Below are 22,126 nucleotides of genomic sequence, written 5' to 3'. Positions count from 1 at the left end.
GAGAGAGAGAGAGAGAGAGAGAGAGAGGGAGAGAGAGAGATGCAAACACTTAAGAACTATACTAGCAGCCAAATGAATGCAGGAGATGGAGCATGAGTTTGAAGAATGATTCTAAGTCATCAAACACCAGAGTTTTAAGTTCATCTGTAGCAATACTTCTGTATGTCCCTTGAGGATGGAAGCATGCCCATTATTCTTACTATTACTAAGAAGTCAGAAATCACAGTGGCTAAAGGCATGGGCTGTGGAACCATAGAGCCTTGAGTTAGAGTCTCTGCTCTGTGCTCACAGGCTGCAAGGCCTGGGGCAAGATTACTTACACTCTCAAGAGCTCAGTTTCTCTATCTGGAGGTTGGGAACATAAACAGTCGTAATTCACTTAAAGTGCTGCAGACAGTACCTGGCTCATAGTTAGCACTCAGTGAATGTGAGCTGCTTTTATTCCTATAAGATGGTCTTTTGAGGTTACTGGCTCACCAGCTTTGAACTGCAAATAGAGCAAGTACCATTTACCTTTCTCCCCACCTGTCTCCTAGCCCAACCCTTAAAAACAATCTCAAGTTTAGTGGTGACGGTAGAACATATTCACTGTGTCCTTATCGCTGTTTCATGGGGATCTACTCTTTGTTTACACAGTCTGCTCTGCATTATCTGCACTAATGAAGCAGCACAGGGTGAAGGATAATCCAAGAGGCTCATCTTTGGGGTGCAGTCTTTGATTTCTGTTTAGTAGGTCTACTCTGCTAATTACACAGCTGTATTGCTTGGGCTCATGTTAACATTCAATTGCATTCCTGAAGCATATGTCAGCTGGGGTGAGGAAGACAGCCAGAAGTGTGCTAGACATCCGCGGAAAACTGGATCAGGATTAAAAATTAACCACAATTAATCCCATAAAGTGGATAATAAAAAGTTAACTGGGACTCTGATTGTCCTTCCAGCTCTGCAATTCTCGGAGCCATACAACACCTTGAAACGTGTGTGCTCCTTCCGCTAGTCACTCCTTCCTCCCAGTGTATTACCCTAATGTCGAAGAAGCAGCTGTAGCATCTGGGCGTATAACCGGTTTTGTTTCTGCAAGGCCAAAACACTGGGTAACTGTTCCAGAAACTTCCCTGTCACATCAGCGAATTACCCATAATTATGTGATAAAATGAAAATGCCTCTAACAGAAGCACACTCTCTGAGCAATTACAGTGAAATGATGACAGGCAGCTGAAAGCATTTGGCATTTGTGGAGTATCGATCTTCCCCAGAAGAGCAGGGAGAGCTATTGAGAAAGGGGGAGTGGTGGGGAGGGGGGCAGGTGTAAAGCGCTGGTACAGAGGAGGCAGGAGGAAAGCAACAGAACACTGAGTCACCTGGGTTTTTCTTTGCTATGCACAAAACGCACTTTTTTCTCATTCACATCTTTCCAGCTAAAATGGCCAGCCTTGTCGAGCTGAACTTCTTTTCCGTTCCTGGAGAGCACTAGCTGACCATTGGTGGGGGTGCTCACAACATGAAACAGGAGGTCTTCAACCCTGCCATCTTGGTCTTGGACATTCAGGAGGGAAAAATCCAGTGGCTTCATTGAACCAATTGCAAGGATGAGGGAACCATTTACATGAAGACCTGGAGTGTGTATTTTGCCTGGAAAAACACGAATCCAAAGGTCAGGCTTGGTAATTCAGTAATTAGTTTTTGTTGTTATTTTAAGAAATAGGCTTATAATGTTCATTGAGAGCTACAAGGATGAGCCCCTAGGTTACTGTACACAATAAGCTTCCCTCTAATCCAGCAGTTCTCACACTGGGTGCACATGAGAATAACATAGAATCTCAATGTTAAACTATAAAATGCCTAGAAGAAAACAGGAAGTAAATCTTTGTGATCTTGAATTAGGCAATGCTTTCTTAGAAATAAAACCAAAAGCACAAGTGACAAAAGAAAAATAGGTAAGTTAGACATCATTAAAATGAAAAATTTGTGCTTCAGAGGACATTGGCAAGAAAGTGAAAAGACAACCCGCAGAATGGGAGAAAATATTTGCAAATCATATATCTGAAAAGGGGCTTCAGTCCAGAACACATAAAGAACTCTTACAACACAGTAAAAGACAAATAACCCAATTTAAAATTAGACAAAGAATTTTAAATAAGCATTTCCCCAAAGAAGATATAAAAAGGCCAGAAAGCACAGGAAAAGGTACTACTCAACATCATTAGCAATCAGGGAAAAGCAAATTAAAACCACAATGGGATATCACTTCACACCCACTAGGAAAGACAATAAAACCTGTTCCTGAGGATGTGGAGCAATTGGAACCCTCATACATTGCTGGGAGGAATGTAAAATGGTGCAGCACTTGGGAAAACAGTCTGACAGTTCCTCAGACAATTAAATACCCAGCTACCATATGACCCAGCAATTCTACTCCCAAGAGCATTAAAACATATATCCACACAAAAAGTTATACATGAATGCTCATAGCAGCATTATTCATAACAGCCTAAAAGTGGAAACAACCCAAATGTCCACCAGCTGATGAATGGATAAATAAAATGTGGTCTGTCCATACAATGGAATGTTATTGGAGCATAAAAAGAAATGGCATACTGATACACATTACAACATGCAGGAAACTTGAAAACATTATGTCAAGTGAAAGAAGCCAGACATAAAAGGCTACACGTTGGTATGACTGCATTTATGTGAAATGTCTAGCATAGGAGACTCCACAAAAACAAAGTAGTCTGTGGTTGCCAGGGGCTGGGGTGAGGGGGCAGTGGGGACACACTGCTAATGGGTATTGGCTTTCTTTTTAGGATGAGTAAAATGTCCTAAAATTAGATAGTGGTGATGGCAGCATAACTTTGTGAATATACTAAACACTACTGAATTGTATACTTTAAAGGGTGAATTTTATGGTACTGCAATTATATCTCAACCATCATCATCACCATCATCATCATCATCATCACCATCATCAAAGGATCTTCTAAAACAATACTGATACTTGGGTTCCACTGCCAGAGATTGTGACTTACGTGTTCTGGGTGGGGTCTTGGTGATTTTACAAGCTCCCTAGGTAATCCTAATGGACTCCAGGTTTAAGAACCACAGACTTATTCTAATAAATCTTTTGTATCTGACCTCAGACCCACCAAGAGCAAGAAAAGAGGCAAGTGTGTGATACCAATTCTAGAACAGTACCAGTTAATCTACAGTGCAGTAGGATTATCAATGGCTTATATTCAGAATTCATGTGAAATATATACACTTTGCTTTAAAAGTTTACAATCTTTGTCCATAGGAAACATCTAATGGATAAATTAAGATTTCATTTCCGACCATGATGTGGAATTCATTCCGTTTCCTGCAAGTTGTTTTGCTTGGAGTTGAATTGGTAGTGTTTTATTTTTCAGTAGGTCAGACAGGACAGTTTGGGAATGTCAAGTTTCAGGGGGACTATTTCTACTGTATGATTGCACTAATAAAAGTGGAATTAATTTTTGCACATTGCCTTGTATTATGTTCCAAGAGAAATAAGCTGACTCTCATATACTTGGGGCTTTCAGAAGGATCCCAATAAAATAAGCCAAAGATATTTTCTCCCATATGAAGTCTTAACATCTTTAGAGATCAGAAATATAGAGATGGAAAATATGATTGACTGCAGGTGTTAAAATATGCCTTATATTATTGATGAAGGACACTCAAAAGCCAAGGAATGTTCAGCTATAATAGCTTCATTCCCCTATAAAAGCTGTGGGAGTCAAAATTAATACTAAAGTTAAATTTGCTTCTCTTTGTTGTTTAAAGTGAAGTATCCATTGTATCCATGTGCTGGACAAGACTAACTCCATTCCTTTAACTTGTTATCTTATTCTTAATGACAAACTGTGGCTTGAAATCCATTTATTTCAAATGTGTGATCCTGATGGGGCAGGCTCCTCACACCATCTCTTATGTATTTATAATTTATCCTTTATCTCCAGCATGCGCACAAAGGATGCATCATTGCACCCTGGCATAATTAACTCAACAAGTTTATATAAACATAAAAAAATTTTAGTATATGTGCTGCCGAAGCGAGCACTAAACATAAAAAAATTATATCTATCAGTATATATGTAATTTTCTACAACATGGTTGTCATTCAGGAACATAATTAAGTTTTATGCCAAATTTCTGATCTGAAAGTTGTGACCTTTAAAGCACAGATTGCTTCTTTTTCCCCTACATAAATCTTAGAAGTAGAGTTTCCCCAATCTTCTATGTTTTCTAAAGAGTCCCCAATTCCTAGCAGCACCAGGGTTTTCCCCAGAGCGGGAATCCTGCATTTTATAACATGTAAGCCAGTTGTATGTGCAAAATCAGCCTTTGCATGGAGAAATCACAGGTGAATTCATCAGACTACCAGAGAAGAAGCACTTACCAGCACACGTTTCATTAGAGGAGTGGGGAGAAAAGCCAGGAATGCAGTTGGCTACACAAAGGCCACTCTTCAGAAAGAACCCATGGTCACAGAGGTGACATCTGTCCCTGCGGCTGCACTGCAAACACCCCCGAGGGCAGGCTACGGAAGAGAAAACACACTAAATGAGGCACCACAAAGGCACAGGCATCCAGCGAAGGCCACCAGGGATAAAGAAATAGCGAACGCAAGCACAAGCGACACAGGACCCCCCAACTGCAGCAAAAGAGAATTCCAATAGTTTCCTAAAGAATCTTTTTTTTTTTTTAAGATTTTATTGGGGAATTTGGGGAAGGGAACAGCGCTGGGGAATCGGGGGAAGGGAAACAGACAAGTTGCTGTCCTTTTGTTCTTCAGTCTAGTTGTGGAGGATGTCGCTTCACTGGCCCATGTTGGTATTATCATTGAGCTCTTCCCAGATGAGGCAGATCGGTCACCAGTCTCTGGACAGCTGCTCACAGTGGCTCTTGGCAGCTCACACTGGCTGCTGGCCGCTCACACTGGCTGCTGGCCACACACGGTAGCTTATGGCAGCCCACTGCAGCCTCACCGCAGACTACACCATTGCTGGTGACTCACAGCAGCCCAGCTCCAAGTTGAGCTGTTGTTCACCATCTTAGCTGTAAAGGACGCAGTGTCACTGGATCTCATGTGGGATCTGAACCAGGGCCCTGCTGCTCAGAGCTGGCATCCCAAGTCAGATCTTAACCAATGCGCCACTCAGCCGGCCCCTAAAGAATTTCATAGACAACTGATCGCCCCTTGGAAGGAAAACTAAATAGGGAGAAGCACATTTGCTTTATACAGTATGATCTGAAAATGTTTCCCATTAATGAATTATTTACAAAGTTAACCATAGTGACTTGTAAGGGAGGCAGTTTATAGTCATCAAGAGCATAGGCCCTTTCTGGGTACTGTTCCTCCTCTATCACCTACCAGCTGTCAAATGTGGGCAAGTTCCTTTATCAATCTCTGGTGTGATTCTCTTGTCTTAATAATGGGGAAATTAATAGCACCTAATGCAAATGATTGTTGAGAAGATCACTTGTGTTGTAATATGTTGTGACTAGAACAGTGCCTGGCACACAAAGGACTCAATCACACTACTACTATAATATCGCTGTTACTATTATTATTATTATTATTATTATTATTATTATTTATTGGGGGACAGTGTGTTTTTTTTCAGGACCCATCAGCTCCAAGTCAAGTAGTTGTTTCAATCTAGTTGTGGAGGGCGCAGCTCAGCGGCCCATGCCAAGATTGAACTGGCAACCTTGGTGTTATGAGCACTGCGCTCTAACCAACTGAGCTAACCGACCGCCCCTATTATTTTTATTAGTATTATTTGAAGTGCATGCGGAAAGCAAGCTGTTTAAAGGACCATAGGTTATTTCTTTGGGTCAAGTTAATAATCTTCTATAAATTGAGTGTTCACTGCCTAATTTTTCTGCTTCCATAATTGCGATTTTGTTAGAGAGAGGCAGCACGGTATAGTTTAAAGGCCCTGGAATAGAATAAAAAACATTGGGGTCTAATATCTGATTTTATGTTGCCCTTGGTTAATAATTTTAAGCCTCTTTTTTTTTTTAACTTGCAAAACAGGATTCATAGTGTCTGCCATATTTTACCAGTTCAATGTGAATATTAAATGAGATAATGCAGATGAAAGAAATTTGGCAAAATGTAAAATGCCATGCCGAGGTAATGGCATTATTATTAAATGTCAAGTATTCTTTAAAGTGGGGTACACAGTACCAACTTTTGACAGAAATGATGAGAACACACTGAAGAAATTCTCATGAATAACTCAATGGACAAGGAAGTTAAGACTTTGGGTTTAACTTTAGTTTCATAATAAAAGGTCAATGTATCTCACTCAATTGTCCCCAAAAATCCTACTTTTTAAGAATATTACAGCAATATCAGGGTCACTGGTAATGTAGTCTACACACTGAAAATTCTGTGCCCATATCAACAGGGATGATCCACTTTTAATGGGTTCTGTACCTTAGTTCAATATAAGCTTTACATTACATAAAATAGTGGCTTCATTTCTGTAAAGACCTTTAGGGACAATATTGATTTGTGCAAGAGAATTACTGGCCTGCACGTCTATATTCTATTTAACTAGCAATTGGCAGATGTGTGTGGGAAGCCATCAATTACTTAGGCCAAGGTCTCTGGGCATTCATTCTGTTTCTAATTCTGATTCTCTTTGGTTACCTAAGGATCAGCACACCTGACTTGCTTGCTGCCCTCACTTCTACCAGAGAATTCAGCAGTTTCCAAGTTACCTGTGCATTTGCGATTTGCATGATCTGCAAAGTATCCCTTCCCACACTCCTGGACACACTGGGCTTTCAAGAGGAGAAACGGCTCTTCACAGCGGGTGCACTCATGGGGGCCTTGGCACTGCAGACAGTGGCTGTCACAGCCTGAAAGACATAAGTCGACAAGAATGTGTGTGGCTTTGCAGGACTCCTGGCCCTCACGGAGAGGCGGTGATAGAAACGATGAGCAGTACAAGCTGGTGTGCTGGGTGAGGCAGCAGGCTGGGAGTCAGTACCAGGCTCCCGGTTGTGACTATTGTATGTACAGCTGGGTAACAAAACTAGTCACTCCACTTCTGTAGGCTGCAGGGTTCTCACCCATAAAATGGGAGCAGACATGCTGTCCAGCCAGCTCCCTGGGCAAAGATCAAATTATATAATGGCAAATACTAGGCAAACTAGAAATTGACAGATATCAGCCATTATCATCATTACCTAGTTTTTGGCTCTCTGTAGTGCTTTTGCTGGAGTGTCAATTTTTCCTGACTCACCCATTCAGTTATCAGAGTCTCTCAAGAATGCTCCCAGGAATGCTGTCTATGCACTTTGCACTGCAGGGTCTAAAGATTTTGTGATGCTAAATTGAGGGTGAAGCGGGTACTGGGCCAGAGAAAGGCAATCATAAGATATAAGGTATATAAAGGGTTGGGAGGCAGATGGTGGAATCATGTGGTCTTTCCATGTGCTCAGGTGACCAGAGTATACAGACCTCTCTATCTGGAGCACAGGACTGTTCAATGTTTCAGGAAATCCAAAAGCAATGGTCAAAACATACCTGTTGGTGTGGCCATATAACCCCCCGCCCCCCCAATTCCCATAATGACCTTAAATTTTAGCAAATGTTGTATTTGGGCATGGGAGAAGAAAAGAGAAACATTATGATTACCCCAAAGAAAAACTCTTAGGAAAGAAACCAGAAATTAGATAAGAAGCCAGAACTGAAACTTGCCCAGGCTCCTTCTCAGAAAAGTAAAGTCAGAGGAGGCTGACGCTGGGATGAGTCCAGAGCTGGGGCTCAGGACACTTACTCCTGCAGAAGCCCATGTCCCGGTAAAAGGATGGTGCGCACTGTTCCACGCAGGCCCCGTCCTGGAGAACGTAGCCATCCATGCACTGCAGGCAGTCTGTCCCCAGAGGCCCGCTGCACGCATTGCAACTCCAGTCACACTCTAGAAAGACAGTCCACGTAAGCGATGAGATGCCAGATAAGTGAGCTCTAAGGAGATTCTGCTTGTAGTAGCCTGACCGTCTCTCTGAGGTTTGCTGTTTCCTAATTATGTCAAACATGAGCATGTACAAGGATCGTTCTGCTCTCCTACAGAGCCTGCTTGTCAGTGGGGCTGCCCAGGAGCCAGATCAACTTGGTCTTATTCCATGGGCCCCAGAGTTCTTTAATCCTGAGCCATGGAGTCTTCTTGCAAAGCCTGCTCTAGGGAGTGGCCAATTTGCTCCACAAACCTAATTGGACTTCCTCCAAATACTTGAAAGGTGAAGGATGTCAGAGCGTTAACTAAGAATGCATCTGCTGCCTCTACTGACAGCAGCTGCGTGACTCTCTACTTCTCAAAAATCAGGTGCTGACCAACACGACAGAAAGAACTGACAATGGTAGAATTTAATAGGGCATAAAGGAACTGTCCAGAAAGAAAGGGCTTACTGAAGCAACAAGCTCTCATGTAGAACAGAAGACCTGGCTGGTTTCCATGTTCATTCACTCAACAAGCACCTACAGGATGCACAGTACTGAGTGGGGGATAAAGTGGTAGGCATAGACCCTGCCCTCAAGGAGCTTACATTCTAGTGGGCCTCAGGCTTAGATGTGCACCCAAATAATCCAGGGGGATTGTTAGAAATTGAGCTGATCAGGCTAACATCAGAACTACTGAGTCAGCCTCAGGGACTGGGGCACATGTTGCTTCTTGTTTTTAATGGTGCAGGCAGTTCAGATGCAGTCAGAAAACTCATGTTTGAAACCAAAGCTCTAGCTGGTGAGGCAAATCCTTTACACGTGGAAGATGGGACAAGATGGCATGGTTAAGTACTTGGGTTTTGAAGTCAGGTAAGTCTGTATGCAAGTCATGGCTTTGACACTTTATATCTGCATATCTTACACACCTTCCTTAAACTTTTTAAGCCTGGGTTTCCTTATCTGTAAAACGGAGATAAGAATAGTACCTATTGCATAAGGCTAGTGTGAAGATTAAATGAAATGATGAATGTAAAGAACTTAGCACAGTGCCTGGCACGTAGTGACAGCCTCATAAATGTTTGCTGCTGAACTGTTGATCTTGGAGAAATATCTCCACTCGGTGCTGCCATGCCCCCACCTTCCTTTCCTGCTAAGAAGCTGGGGAAACATCTCATTAGTCAGCTTTCTCTCTTCCTTGATATAATATTTGTAAGTCCCAAGGAAGCAGGTAAATACGCAAGACAGTACACGTGCTTCCAAGAAGATTTATAAAGTTAATCTCACTTATTTATTTGGTTAAATCAGTCCTGAGGGAACATGACTAAAACAGAGCCTTGAAAACTGCCAGCATGGTTATGAAATCATTTACAACAGGGAGGATTTGTGATAATCTCATTTTTCACCACAAGCTAACAACCACTGGCTAAAAGGGAAAAACACAGAAAAGCTTCTGTGGTCTTGAGCACAGCAGACCACCTAAGTTGACAACCAAGTGGAATTTCTTGGAATGGAAAGTGTGCAATTTTGCAAAGGCTTAAAGTATCCTAAGTTTATTTTGACAGATGTTTGACCTCTATATCTGAGCCCTAGCTTCCCTGGCAGAACTGGAGAGGTGGAGGGAAAGTGGAATGGAGGAATGGAGAAGGGAAATGGAACAGGAGCAAGGAAAAATCTATCGTTTAATTGCTTTTCCCCTGGCTGAGCACTGCCATTCAAAGAACAAAAGCACCAAGAATTCCAACCACTGGAGAACAAGAAAAAAGGCATTTGGTTTTTGATATGACCTCCTTATAAACTCCTCGAGGACAGGGACTATGTCTTCACTCATTTAAGTATGTTAAGCAGAGATGACCAAATCACAGACAACTCCTAGCCTCATTAAGCACAGCCTAGTAACGTAGAGTTGTAAATGCAGGTGCCTACAGGGCTCAGGAAGATAACATAAATCTTTGAAATAGGCCTGGTGTGGTAGAATAGGGAATGACCTTAAGAGATTCTGCTCTATCCAACAAAAGCAGCAGCTACTCATCTTCTACCTACTGTTGCATGGTGGAAATGCAAACCCAGTATTGCCAGATCTCCTGACTTTTTCAAAAGGAATTGGAAATCTCAATTTTTGTATGTGAAATTTTCTGATTTTTTAAAAGGCAAATATTAAAAAGTTTAAAACACTGGACTATTAGGTGAGCCAAATACAACCTGAGGGTTTCCAGTTTGCCTGCCCAGTCTAGTTACCAATACTTTCTTGCACAGTTTCTGGCACATAGTAGGTACTCAAAAATATTTGTTTAACATATAAATGAACGAATGAATAAATGAAACATACATGCATAATGACTTCCTGCTACCATCAGAGAAGGTATAAATGTATGATGACAGTACATTCCCAATGTGGAGGGTTGGACATCTATAGCAAAGGGGTATCACTGAGTAAAAACAATTGCTGTACAATTCAAGAAGAGCTTTACCTTTGCATGTCTTGGTGGAGACGTCAAGATAGTATTGTGGGGCACAAGTCTCATATTGACATTCCCCAAAGAGCAGGACCTTCTTTGGATCTCGGCAGGAGGTACAGCTGGCCTGTGAATCACAGCTTCCACAATGGGTGTTGCATGCTGAGCAGATAGTAAAAGAAAATGACCAGGTGATTACAATTGCAAATACTGAAGCACTGATCAAATGGAGACAGGCGTTGTGAATAAACAAAGCTCTGCTCCAACCCCTGTTCTTTTATTATGGCTCATAACCCTCCCCGTGATCAACAGGAACGAAAAATGTTAGTATTTTTTTCCAAAATAAAATGGGGTAATCTTACTTTCTAGAAAAGGTGAATTATAAATGCAAGAATGGAAAGCCAACATCCAAATTGCCTTGAGATTCAACAACAGAATTTATACTTACTCCAAGATCTCTGGAATGATGGTCCAGAGTTTTGTTTCAATGTCATGTATTAAGGAATCAAGCTACCTATAGTTTATGATGTAGAATCAGATTTTTATGTGATGCCAAGATTAAAATTAGGCATCACGTTTATTGTGAAGCTCAGGAAATTCCATATACAGTAATACCTTGGTTTGTGAGCATAATTTGCTCTGGAAACAAGCTACTCATATTGCAAGACATCGCTCCTTCACAAAGTTAAAATGTATTAGAAACGTTTGCTCATCTTGCAGAACACTCGCAAAACAACTTACTCACAATCCAAGGTTTTACTGTATTAAGATACAAAGGATTTACAGGTGACCTGGTTTATTGATTTTCCCAGTTGTGATTCTTAGCAGCCACTTAATTCAGGCACTCAGGGATGACCCCCAAATCTGATTATACCCTCGCCTTCCCTACCTAATTTAGTAACTGGCATTTCTCCATCTACTCATCTATTCATGCTAGAAACCTGGGAGTCTATTTTGGCACCCTTCTTTTTCTCACTGCTAATCCAATCACTCACTGGGTCCTATTTACTTGACCTCTCCTATAGAACTCTCAGAACTTTTTGCATTTTTCCATATCCACAAATGCCCTCAATACATCCAAGCCATCATCGTCTCTTGCTGGACTACTACTATAGCTTCTTAACTGGTCTTCCCACATACAGTTCGATCCTCTTGCAATTTATTTTCCATGTATCCACCAGAATGATTTTTTATTCATACTGCTCAGGCTTCAGAGGTCAATTTAATCTATGAACTCATATTTTTCTTCAACCCTGGAAAATTTCCAGCCTTCATTTCTGCAAACAGTGCTCCTCCATCATTCTCTTTATTCTTTCCACCTAGAAATTTTAACACACATATTTGAATCTTCTCAATATAAACTCCAACTCTTTTGTGTTTAACTCTCACTCATTCTTCAGTCTCTTCTTCAAGGCCTTCCCGGACTCTTCAGTCGAAAGCAGGTCTCCCAGTTACTGCTCTTATAAACACCCTGTACATTTCTTTCATGCCATACATAACAATTTTCATTTAAGTGATTAACTAACATCTGTATCCTTTAAGCTGTAAGCTTCATGAAAGCAAAGACCAGGTTCATTTTGTTCCTTGAGATAGTCCTAGCATCTGGCTGGTTATCCATCCCTTTGTAGGTATTCAATAAACATTTACTACATAAATGAAAGAAGCCAGATATTGTAATGATCTATGCTCAAACACTAGCATCTCTGCCTTATTCTGAAATCTTCTCTAAGTATGGGTCAAAAGAAAGGTCTACATAGCGATCGTGTGAGTTTTAGATCTGTGGGATATCAAAGCATGAGGCCATTGCAGGAAAATGACTTCCCTGCAAAACAATAATAATAAAAAATATCCTCTTGTTTCACCTGTAAGAAAAGCCATTGGTGAAAAATTTTCATTAGAGTATATAGATTTGTAATTAAAGGTCCTAGAAAAATTCTAGGCTGGGTTTTCAGATAGTTTGGGAATTAGAAAAGAATATTTTAATTGTTAGAAACTTGCATGAGCCTAAATTTTTATCTTTTTTTTTTTTAAGATTTCTACACATGGTATATATTAATTCTGGCAAAGGGTTTGACAAAGTTCCCTTTGTCAAAGATAAACTTGTGAATACAAAAATAAAGTGGGGCCTAATAGTTGTAGGTGGTTTTGAAGATGGTTGAAATGCATACTCAGAAAGTGATCAGTAAATCTTTGTAATTGGTAAAAGAAATGTCTAGTAGAAATTATTATAAAGCCTTAATTTTTACTTGTTCAATATTTTTATTAATGACTTTAATGAAAACAAAGATATTATCTAATGATAATTAAATATATCATATATACCTACACAGAAAAAACACAGTTAAGTTTCACCTGCTGAAAGAATAACAACTCAAACTTACTTTAGCCAGTTGAAGCAATAAACTAAAAGTAATCAGATGAAATAAGCAAAACTATAAGTCCTGCATTTATAGTCTATAGCCAATTACATAAATAGAGGATGTGGAAAACCCTAGACAGCAAATCCTATAAAAAACAATCGAAGAATTTTAGTTGATTAAAAGCTTACTAAAAGTGTGATATGATGACTAAAGAAACTACCACAGTCTTAAGCTGTAGAGCCTTCATGTAACCTAAATTTCAGCTGGACCCCCTGCTTGACACGGAGCTGCAAAATGACGCTCAAACGCCAGTTCCTCAGCCAGTCAGTCCATGCCCTGTCCTGCCAGCTGAGTCTCCTGTAGTTTACTTCCTCGAGCTTCTGTCTGCCCCTGTCTTCTTGCATCCTTCTATGCAATCTTTCACTTCCCTTTGGCACCTCAATACACAATTCAGCTCCTTCCCTGACTTCTAAAACGAATGGATTCACCTTGAGCATTTTGAAACATTAAAAGAAGATTTGGAGGGATGCAATAGTGTCACATTGAGGAGCACAGGGCTTTCACCATTTCTACCTGAACCCTTCTTCCTCTCTCACCTAACCTCTCATCCCTCTACAAGGCAATCTGCAAATGACCTTATCTCACTCAGAGCAGTTCTGCAAATACCAAAGCCCCTTAGATTCTCAGCTTCCATCTTCAGAGGAATGCGGGTAAGGACCATTTTCTCCATCCTATGATATTCACGTCACATTGTTCCTATTGCAGTCATGTTGGTGCGATCACATCTGGAGTAGCAGGTGCAGTTCTCTGAGGTCACTGACCCCACAAAAAGTGCCAAGAGGACAGTGAAGGAGATGAGTGGACCAGAAACCAGTGAGGGAATCAGGGACGTACTTTAACCATAGTTCATTGAGGAGGAAGGGACCTCACAGTTTATGAAGTCCATTCTCCCTCTTAACTAGACTTGTTTTCTACTGCAGCTCTGAAAGATGGTCACCCATTTCTGCTTAAATATTCCATTGGCTCCAGCTCTGCCTGGAGCAGAAAAGTCCAAGTGGGAGGTGACAATTTGAAATTTTTGAAGGTAATCATGTGAAAGATGGAGGAGACTTACTCTCTATTGCTATGGGAGAGGGAGGATTTCAGGGCAGATGAGAAAGAACTACCAACTACCTTTCCCCACACCACCCCATCCCCCACCCCTCACCAATGGACCCTCATTCCTTCCTCATGTGTAGAAGTCAGTGAGGGGGAGAGGAAAGAATCTCTGCATTGGGTGCAAGGTTTGCTAGAGTAGCCCTGGCGCTCTCCTCCTTTTCCAAAGCACTACAGTTTCAAGTGCTAAGAACCTCATCTATCAGCTCTTTTTAAAAGTTCCTGCCTCAGCTGGTCATTCTTAAGTTTTAGAGTTCAGTGTGTAATTTCTAAGTTTCCATAACCTGAATATAGAGAGCTCTGCAGCTCTTACTTTCTTGTATAAAATGGTTTACGAATGCCTCTTCTTTATACTGATTACATTTCCTTAAAAGTCCTTTACTGCACAATTTCTAAAATTGTCAGGCCTATAATTGTCTATAATGATGAGCATTAGAAAGGGACATTGTTGATTATTTTTACATACTAACAACTGAACTATCCCAATGTGGGGGCATGCTTTATTCAATCTTAGAAAGAATGGAACTTAAACTTTAGCAAAGGACTAATGTTAGGAGATTCTTAATTTAACAGAAAGTCTATAAAATCCTATTTACGTGGTATCTATCATGGCAAATACATTAGTTGCAGAGATCACGCTGCACCAAGGCAAAAACTTCCCAGAAGAAAAATATTTCAATGCAACATATTCTTGTCACCTATACCCTATATAAAGTATTCTATTTTTCTTTTGAACTTTTATTTCTGTGATTCCACTGCTGTGAAGAGCCTGATAAATCTAAGTCACTATTTCTCTACCAACAGCCTCTTGGTCTTGAATAGAACATGCGAGTATTTCATTCATGTCTCTTGTGTTACAAAATCTGCAGGTTCTAACAGATAGTTGATTTATACCAAGCTAAGTTTTTTATTATAAAAGTAAAGAAATCTTTTTATCGGCCCAAAAAGGATTTTTTTATGTCTGGTATCTCCACAAATGATGCAAAATTGTGAGTTCCATATAAATTCATTTCAAGTGCAAACCCTTGCAAACATCTCAATAAACTAACAGCAACATCTTTCAACCCATAAAATATAAATATCTTTTACTGCTTGATTTGCCTCTCATTCCAAGCGATGCTGATGATAAAGATAACAACATCAACCTTGGCTATACCAAAAGCTTATTCTCTGCTGGGGTCTGTGCGAAGTGCAATAACATTAGATGTAGGGGATATTATAATCCCCCTTTGATAGAAAAAGAAACTGATACCTGGTGGTTAATTCACTTGCCCATGGTCACAAACTAGTAAGTGGCAGGTAAGATTTGAACTTCAGTCTCCTGACTCTAGAGCCCACCCTCCCAACCACTGCTCTATAATCCCTTCAGCACGGCACTTCCTAGGATATAAAATTGAAATATCAGCACTGTATTTGTTAACTGTCATTTTCAAAATGAGAAAGTACCACAAAAATATTTTTGCAAACGACACTTTAGTGATTGAAATAAAGTAAGCCACTTTCGCCTATCTCAGAAATGTTCCTTCATCTATGAAGGATTACTTAATTTTTTTTTCACTCAGATTTGTCCTTTCCCTAATTTATCCTAACTCTTTCTTTTGCCTGACTCAGGTAATTAATCATACTGTGACTTATTTGAAAAATAAGACATCTATACAAGTAACCCTCATGCAAGACAAAATGACTACTGTTTGGGTAGAAACAAAATGCTTTGTAGCATGTCAAGTCTTACACATTGTCAATATTCAACAAATACATGTTGAAGCAAATTGAATCCAGAGAAGTACTGAGGTCACTGATTGTGAACTAGAATGAGATTTACTCTCTGCTCAGGATCTTGGAACTGACTTGCTGAGAGAAACCATAAGATGAACAAGGCTAATAGTTTTATTTTTTAAGTGAGATAACTAGAGAACAGAGAGGTTAAATAACTAGCCCAAGATCACACAGCTGGTACTTACAGAGATCCCCAACCCAGCACCTCCAATTAAGCTGATATCTGAGTTATAATCTGCTAATGGCATCCATATACCTTTGTAGATTAATTTTCTTCCTTTTATAAAAATGAAGGCTACTATGTGAGAATACGAAAGCAATGGCTTAATATTTCCTTTGATGTCCCCAGAAGACCAGGAAAAGAAAGAAAATTCATTTTGGAAAACCTACGTTGACAAGCACGGTTATCATCGAGATAGTGCCCTGGGAAGCAGGTGGCACTGCAGGTGCCAAGGTGGGACAGGACGAGATCAGTGTCACATGAAGAACAGGAGAAGGGTCCTCTGCCCTGGCAGGTTCTGCAGGAGGAGTGACATTCTGCAAAGGGAAAAGAGACACAAAGGGAACCCATGATGCTAAACTCCCTTCCAAAGCAGCATTCCAAGAACCATTCATAAAAACCCCAACAATGGGAACATTAGCCGGTCTGGTTTACTATCCCACAGTGTGCTCCCTGTTCTCCCTCGTTTTCTCTCTCTCTCTCTCTCTCTCTCTCTCTCTCTCTCTCTCTCTCTCTCTCTCTCTCTCTCTCTCTCTCTCTCTCTCTCTCTCCCTCCCTCCCTCCCTCCCTCCCTCCCTCTCTCCCCTCAAGCCATTTCAGCTATTGCCCCAAAGAGAAGCTCACGAGGCGCCACCAGCTCCTGTGTCCAGCACTTACTTTGACAAGCTCCATTCTCTGCATAGTACCCTGAAGGGCAATCGGGAACACAGTAGTTCCCCAGCAGCAGGTAGCGGGCATTCTGGCACCTCAGGCAGACACTCCCAGTGTGGTGGAGATCAGCTGCACAGTGCTGGCACAGAGGATGGCAGTCTGGAGGGGGAAGGAGGACACAGAGAAGGCACCGAAAATATGAGCGTCAAGTTTCACCACTACACCAAAGGGAAAATGGAATTGCAGTTACCACTATCACTGAACAGACAGCCGGAGCACCCCACAGGTAACACATGGCAGTAAAGCAGGGGCTTGGGACCTGTACAAACTGTGTGTTTGAGGTTTTTAGCAAATGGCCAGGCCCAGGATAGCAATTGAGTTTTCATCTTTTTCCAATTGAACAACCTTCAAGTACTAGGGCAGCAGGTGATAGATCCTTGCTAGGGGCATAGCGAGAACTGTCAGACTCACAGAAACAGTACCATCAATACTATTACCATTTCCAAGAGCTCGGAGAACTTGAGCACAGCATGCCCCCTTCCCAGGGCTCCTGAGCGGTGCTCCTTCTCACAAATTTGGTCTTCTAGATTCAGTCAACAAGTCTTAGGAGTTGGTATGGAGGGATTGGGATTAGTAGATAATTGGGTTGAGTTGGTAGCAAACTTTCATTTTTAACTAGAGGAAAACTTATGAGGAAGAGTTATGAGTTGGAAATTCATTTTCATGAGCCGATAAATAGCTCACAGAAGCTCTGTTGTTCCAGTTGTGATTGAAACTATAAGACAAATTCTCTGGTGTGGCCAGCACTATCTCTTGTTTCCATCCATATAATAGTCATCCTTTAATTAAAGAACTTGATTGTGTTCCGCTCCCATTTAGGTGAAAACGTCCTCTGTCTTGCTTTAAGTGGTAATTACCCTTTGAGTCCCATGTACCATCCTCCATCCCAAAGGTGAAAGAAAACCCACAAATCCTGAATTACCCATCAAAATGAAAAAGGAGTAAAGACCTAGGAAATGAGGCATTCTGGTTATAAGCCCTTTCCATCTTCCTCTGTGGGAGTCACAGCACTGTTTGCACGTGCTAATGCCCCAGCCAGGGACCAGATATGTCTTGTTTTATCTCAAAGTCTTTTAGCTAGAGGTTGTGATTTCTAACCATGTTTAGGCTAAAAATATCATGTCATTGAACAGATTGCCTGCCCCACGAAATCTGTTAACAAACAGTTCCTTTTCTCTATACCCTTAACGGCGACACACTTTTTAAACTGCTGATCATATAAATTCTAGAAACATTCGCTGCACAAGCAGCAGCTCTCAGTCCCACACCTAGCACCCACTCATCCACATGAGATGAGGGCTTTATGGCCACTCCAGCAGTGGAACCAAAAGTGTCCTTCTCAAAATTGCTAACTCCTCTAGCGGCACACAAACCAACAGCTCCTGACCTTTTTCTGAACTTTGTGAGTTTCAAATTGCAGGCAGCCTTTTGTCAATATTTGGAACAATTCTGGATATCCTAGGAGCCAAATTAATCCTCATGATAGCCCTTCAGTGAATTATAAAGGAAATGATGACTCTATCTAGAGGAATATGACAAGGAGACTATTCCTCCTGATTTAGTGTATGGTTCTCACACAACGTCAACCTTTTTGTTCTCTTTTACTCGACCCTTTTCACAGTGCCAGGAACATAGTCCCACGTGGGCAAAGGGGAGATTTGCAAAGCTTCGAAAGTTGCTGGAGCAAATGGAGGAGGACTGTTTTGTAATTGCCTTAATGAGTGGGTACAGGTTAGGATTGGACACCCAGGAAACATTACTGATTTAAGGCGCCATTATCTGAAAAGTCATGGCCTCTTACTCTTTAAAGCCAGTGCTGCTTACAGGGAGTTCTGGGCTCAGGCATGCGTCAACAAGATCTGCAGCTGCTCAGAGGTCTAAAAACTAGTTGCACCCAACTGAAGCTTTCTCTAGTATGCAATTAGAGAAACGAAAAAGAATAATCACCAAGGGGATGCTTTGAAGAGAAAGTAAGCAGATCTCTGGGGTATTTTTTGGGTACAATAAATAAATATTTATGGATTTGTCTTATCTTAAGGATCTCTAGAAGCTGTTAAAATAAGGAGTGTAATGTATAGTAATTACTTCTAAAGGAAGCTAGAGCTAGCTAATAGGCACTCCTTCCCACTCTCAGGGGCAGCTGCTTTTAAACTTTTACGATTCTTCTCCAGGCACCACCTTCACCCTGCCCACCCTTACACCTCCTCCCAGGTTATTTCTTCTTCTACTTCACTCAGCCTATCAAGCATGAGCACCTTCAATTCCTCCCTGTCAACCTCAAAAAAATCTATCTTTACCCATTTTTATTTCATTTCTCCTCTCACAGGACAAAATGGCTAATTCCTTCACCCACATTCTTGAACCAATTTTTAACATTATTTAAACATTATTGCATTTTCCCCCATCTCTCTTTACTCTCCTTGACTTCAACCTCCAAACTGTTCTACATCATCTACCCCCAAAAAAGGTTTTATCTATAAACACCTTATCTCTTGCCATCCCTTCACCACCCAACTTCCTTGTCACCCTAATTCCACACCTCACTATAATTTGCCTTCACCCTCCACAATTCTACTGTGGTGTTGCCCTTGAAAATGTCTCTTACTGCATGTTAATGGCCATTTCTAATGGTCTCCTCTAATTCCTAATCTATCTGAAATCTCTGCAACATAGGCCACTTTGGGACACCCTCCTCCTAGACCCCACTGCCAATTAGCATGTTTTGTCCTGGGACTCCTCTTGGCTGGGTCCTTGGTCTCTGCCTCTGACTACCTGACAAATGTAGAGATTCCATAAATGAGTCTCATTTGCTGGTGGTCTTAAACCAGGCATAGCTATTTACATCATAGTTTGGTATACAGCTACCAGAAGCCAGTGGAAAAGGCTCAAGAGTTGCAAAGACTCCAAGTCTCAAGACCTCTGCTTCTTTCATGGCTCCATGTTAAGTCTTAAGAAGGTATCAGAGCAATCACCAGGCATATCACATTGCATGATGAAGTGAGTACCCAGGGCAAGGAGAAATCAATAAATGATACCTGAAAATATAAAACAACCAACAGCAGTTGCCCAAAGCATCACATTAATCCAAATTAGTTTATAGTTTTACCTTAAGCACAAGACTGTAACTACCCAAGTTTGGAAAGTTGGACTCTCTGATTCTTTTTTTCCCCCCACTTATATTATTCCTTATTCATTCATCTGTGGTTTAAAAAGTCATACTGAACACCAGATCCTTTGAATACATCTACTCCAAAACAAGCATCTGAGTGGGTCTCCTGTTAACATATTCATGCAAACCTCCTGTACTAACTCTATCACACATGAGCCCCCGACAAAAGATCACTTCAGTTAGTATACTCTGAAGACAATCTGAAGGTTGACTGGCTCTTATTAAACCAACCAGAAAAGAAAAATAAATTCCTAAAACCTAAGAAACATCTTTGTCTTGAGAGGTTTGAACTCAAAATCTCTTTGTAGGAGAGAATTCCTTCGGAGAGCTCAAAATGAGTAATGATGTACACAGAAAGGAGCCAAAAACCAGAGCAACAGTGGCTTGATGATTAATACCAGCGTTCTGACTTACAATCAGGAAAGTATGGCTCCCGAGGGCAAGACTACAAAGCTCAGGCATGACAGCTACACGTTGTCAGCCCCACCGGCACCACCGGCAAGCAAGCTTCAGGCTCAAGCCCAGGGCTCCACTGCGATCTTCCACACAGGAGAGGGGCTGCATGGGGATCAAACGGGGACCCTGAAGTTTTGTTTTTCTGACTACAAAGTGAGTCACAGAAGAGAATGTGAAGAATGCTTTTACAAAGCTAAAAATCACCCTAAGTTGGCTTTTCAGATGAAATACAATCATTGACATTTTTCTTCTTTTTCTATATAATTTTACATATATAGATTTTACATAAATGAGATAATATTAAATGTTGTCTCTTTTTAAAATCAATACCATTACCATCTTTTTTCCTTAGTACCATCAGCATTTCCACACGTCATTAGGGATTCTTTGTAAACATCATTTTTAGGGACTGCATTATATTTCAGCATTGACTAATAAAAACTGCCATTTTTCTTATAGTTTGGACATTTACTTCCAATTTGTCCACCTCTATCATTAAAGCCATGATAAGACCTTTGTACATTTTAGGTTATAGCTGACCTTTGAATAATGCAGCGAGGTTAGAGGTATCATCCCCTCTGAAATAAAAAATCTGTGTATAAGTTTTGACTGAACTACAGTCATTCCTCAGGATCTGCAGGGATTGGTTCCAGGACCCCTCGTAGATACCAAAATCTGAGGATGCTCAAGTCCCTTCTATAAAATGGCACAGAACAATACATACAGTCAGCCCTCTACATCCTCGAATTCCCAGCCATGTATGCAAAACCCAGGGATATGGAGGGCTGACTGTATATTTAATGAAAAAAAAATCCACATTTAAGTGGACCCATGCAGTTCAAACCCATGTTGTTTAAGGGGCAGTTGTATTTCCTAAAAGACAATGTCAAAAGACAATTCATGTTATTATTATTATACCTTACATTTATTGATCTCTGAATATATATCAAGCACTATACTAATTATTATACATAATCTTATTTGGAAAGATGAAATAGACATTGCTTAATCCCCATTTTAAAGATGTGGAAACTGAAACTCAGAGGTTAAGGCATTTGCTCACACACACCATATACACACTGACTCCAGAACATGCTCTTTTAACCATTACAGACATGAAAAACATGTACAATTCTTATAGGTGTTACAATTTTCTTTCTAGAAAGCTTGTATCAATTTACATCTCCAAAGCCATTCATGAGACTATTTCATTACAACTTTGCCTGCACTGAGATTTTAAAAATAGTAAAACAATCTTGGCTAATTTGGCTAAGGAAAACTGGTATTACATTTGTGAGGCTGAACATTTAAAAAATCTTTTCTTTCAAAAAAAAATTGTTCAAAATCTACTGTACTCATAGAGCTTTTAGTATGGTAGGGAAAAATGATCCTGGATGTATAATTATAATCGAGTATGAAATATGTGTAACCAAACAATAATGTGAGATATCAACCAGTGAATTCTTTCCTCATCCACTATAATCATTTCACATTGGACCAGGAAGTATGGGCCACTATGTGGTCCCAGAGAAAATTATCAGAATCAGACCTACAAAGATACCAAATTAGCAGAGCCCAGCACAGGTGAAAGACAGAAAAATAAAACAGAACAAAACAAAAACCCCATAAGTTTGAATGTGCATTAGAGCTAAGACCCAGGCTCTCCCCCATCAATGCAACCCCTACACTCTCCATCTTTGTACCCCAGTCTAGAAAAAACCTTCAAGCTGGAGAAGAAGAAGGAACAGAGAGACCATTCGCTTTGCCCCTGGCCTCCCCTCCCACAGAACAGGTTGGAGGCAGTCCAGTGGGATATTTAAGAATCCAAGTAGAATGGACTTGGGC

General features: G+C 40.7%; 1 protein-coding gene across 3 annotated transcripts in view; it reads right to left on the bottom strand.

Annotated features, from left to right (window-relative positions):
- LOC109374692 (extracellular matrix protein FRAS1-like) overlaps positions 1 to 22,126 on the bottom strand; it is a 320,228-nt gene that overhangs the window by 36,830 nt on the left and 261,272 nt on the right. For all 3 annotated transcript variants that reach the window (XM_019629460.1, XM_019629458.1, XM_019629459.1), the window contains 7 exons: positions 16,603 to 16,755; positions 16,116 to 16,262; positions 10,450 to 10,596; positions 7,821 to 7,961; positions 6,757 to 6,897; positions 4,421 to 4,561; positions 1,362 to 1,632 (listed from right to left, as the gene is read on the bottom strand). In XM_019629460.1, the coding sequence (XP_019485005.1) occupies positions 1,362 to 1,632; positions 4,421 to 4,561; positions 6,757 to 6,897; positions 7,821 to 7,961; positions 10,450 to 10,596; positions 16,116 to 16,262; positions 16,603 to 16,755 (1,141 nt within the window). The remainder of the gene's footprint in view (positions 1 to 1,361; positions 1,633 to 4,420; positions 4,562 to 6,756; positions 6,898 to 7,820; positions 7,962 to 10,449; positions 10,597 to 16,115; positions 16,263 to 16,602; positions 16,756 to 22,126) is intronic.

This window comes from Hipposideros armiger, unplaced genomic scaffold (assembly GCF_001890085.2).
Source record: "Hipposideros armiger isolate ML-2016 unplaced genomic scaffold, ASM189008v1 scaffold_857, whole genome shotgun sequence".
Classification (NCBI taxonomy): Eukaryota; Metazoa; Chordata; class Mammalia; order Chiroptera; family Hipposideridae; genus Hipposideros; species Hipposideros armiger.
Note: the sequence above shows the minus strand (reverse complement) of the source record. Positions and strands in the feature narration are given on the sequence as shown.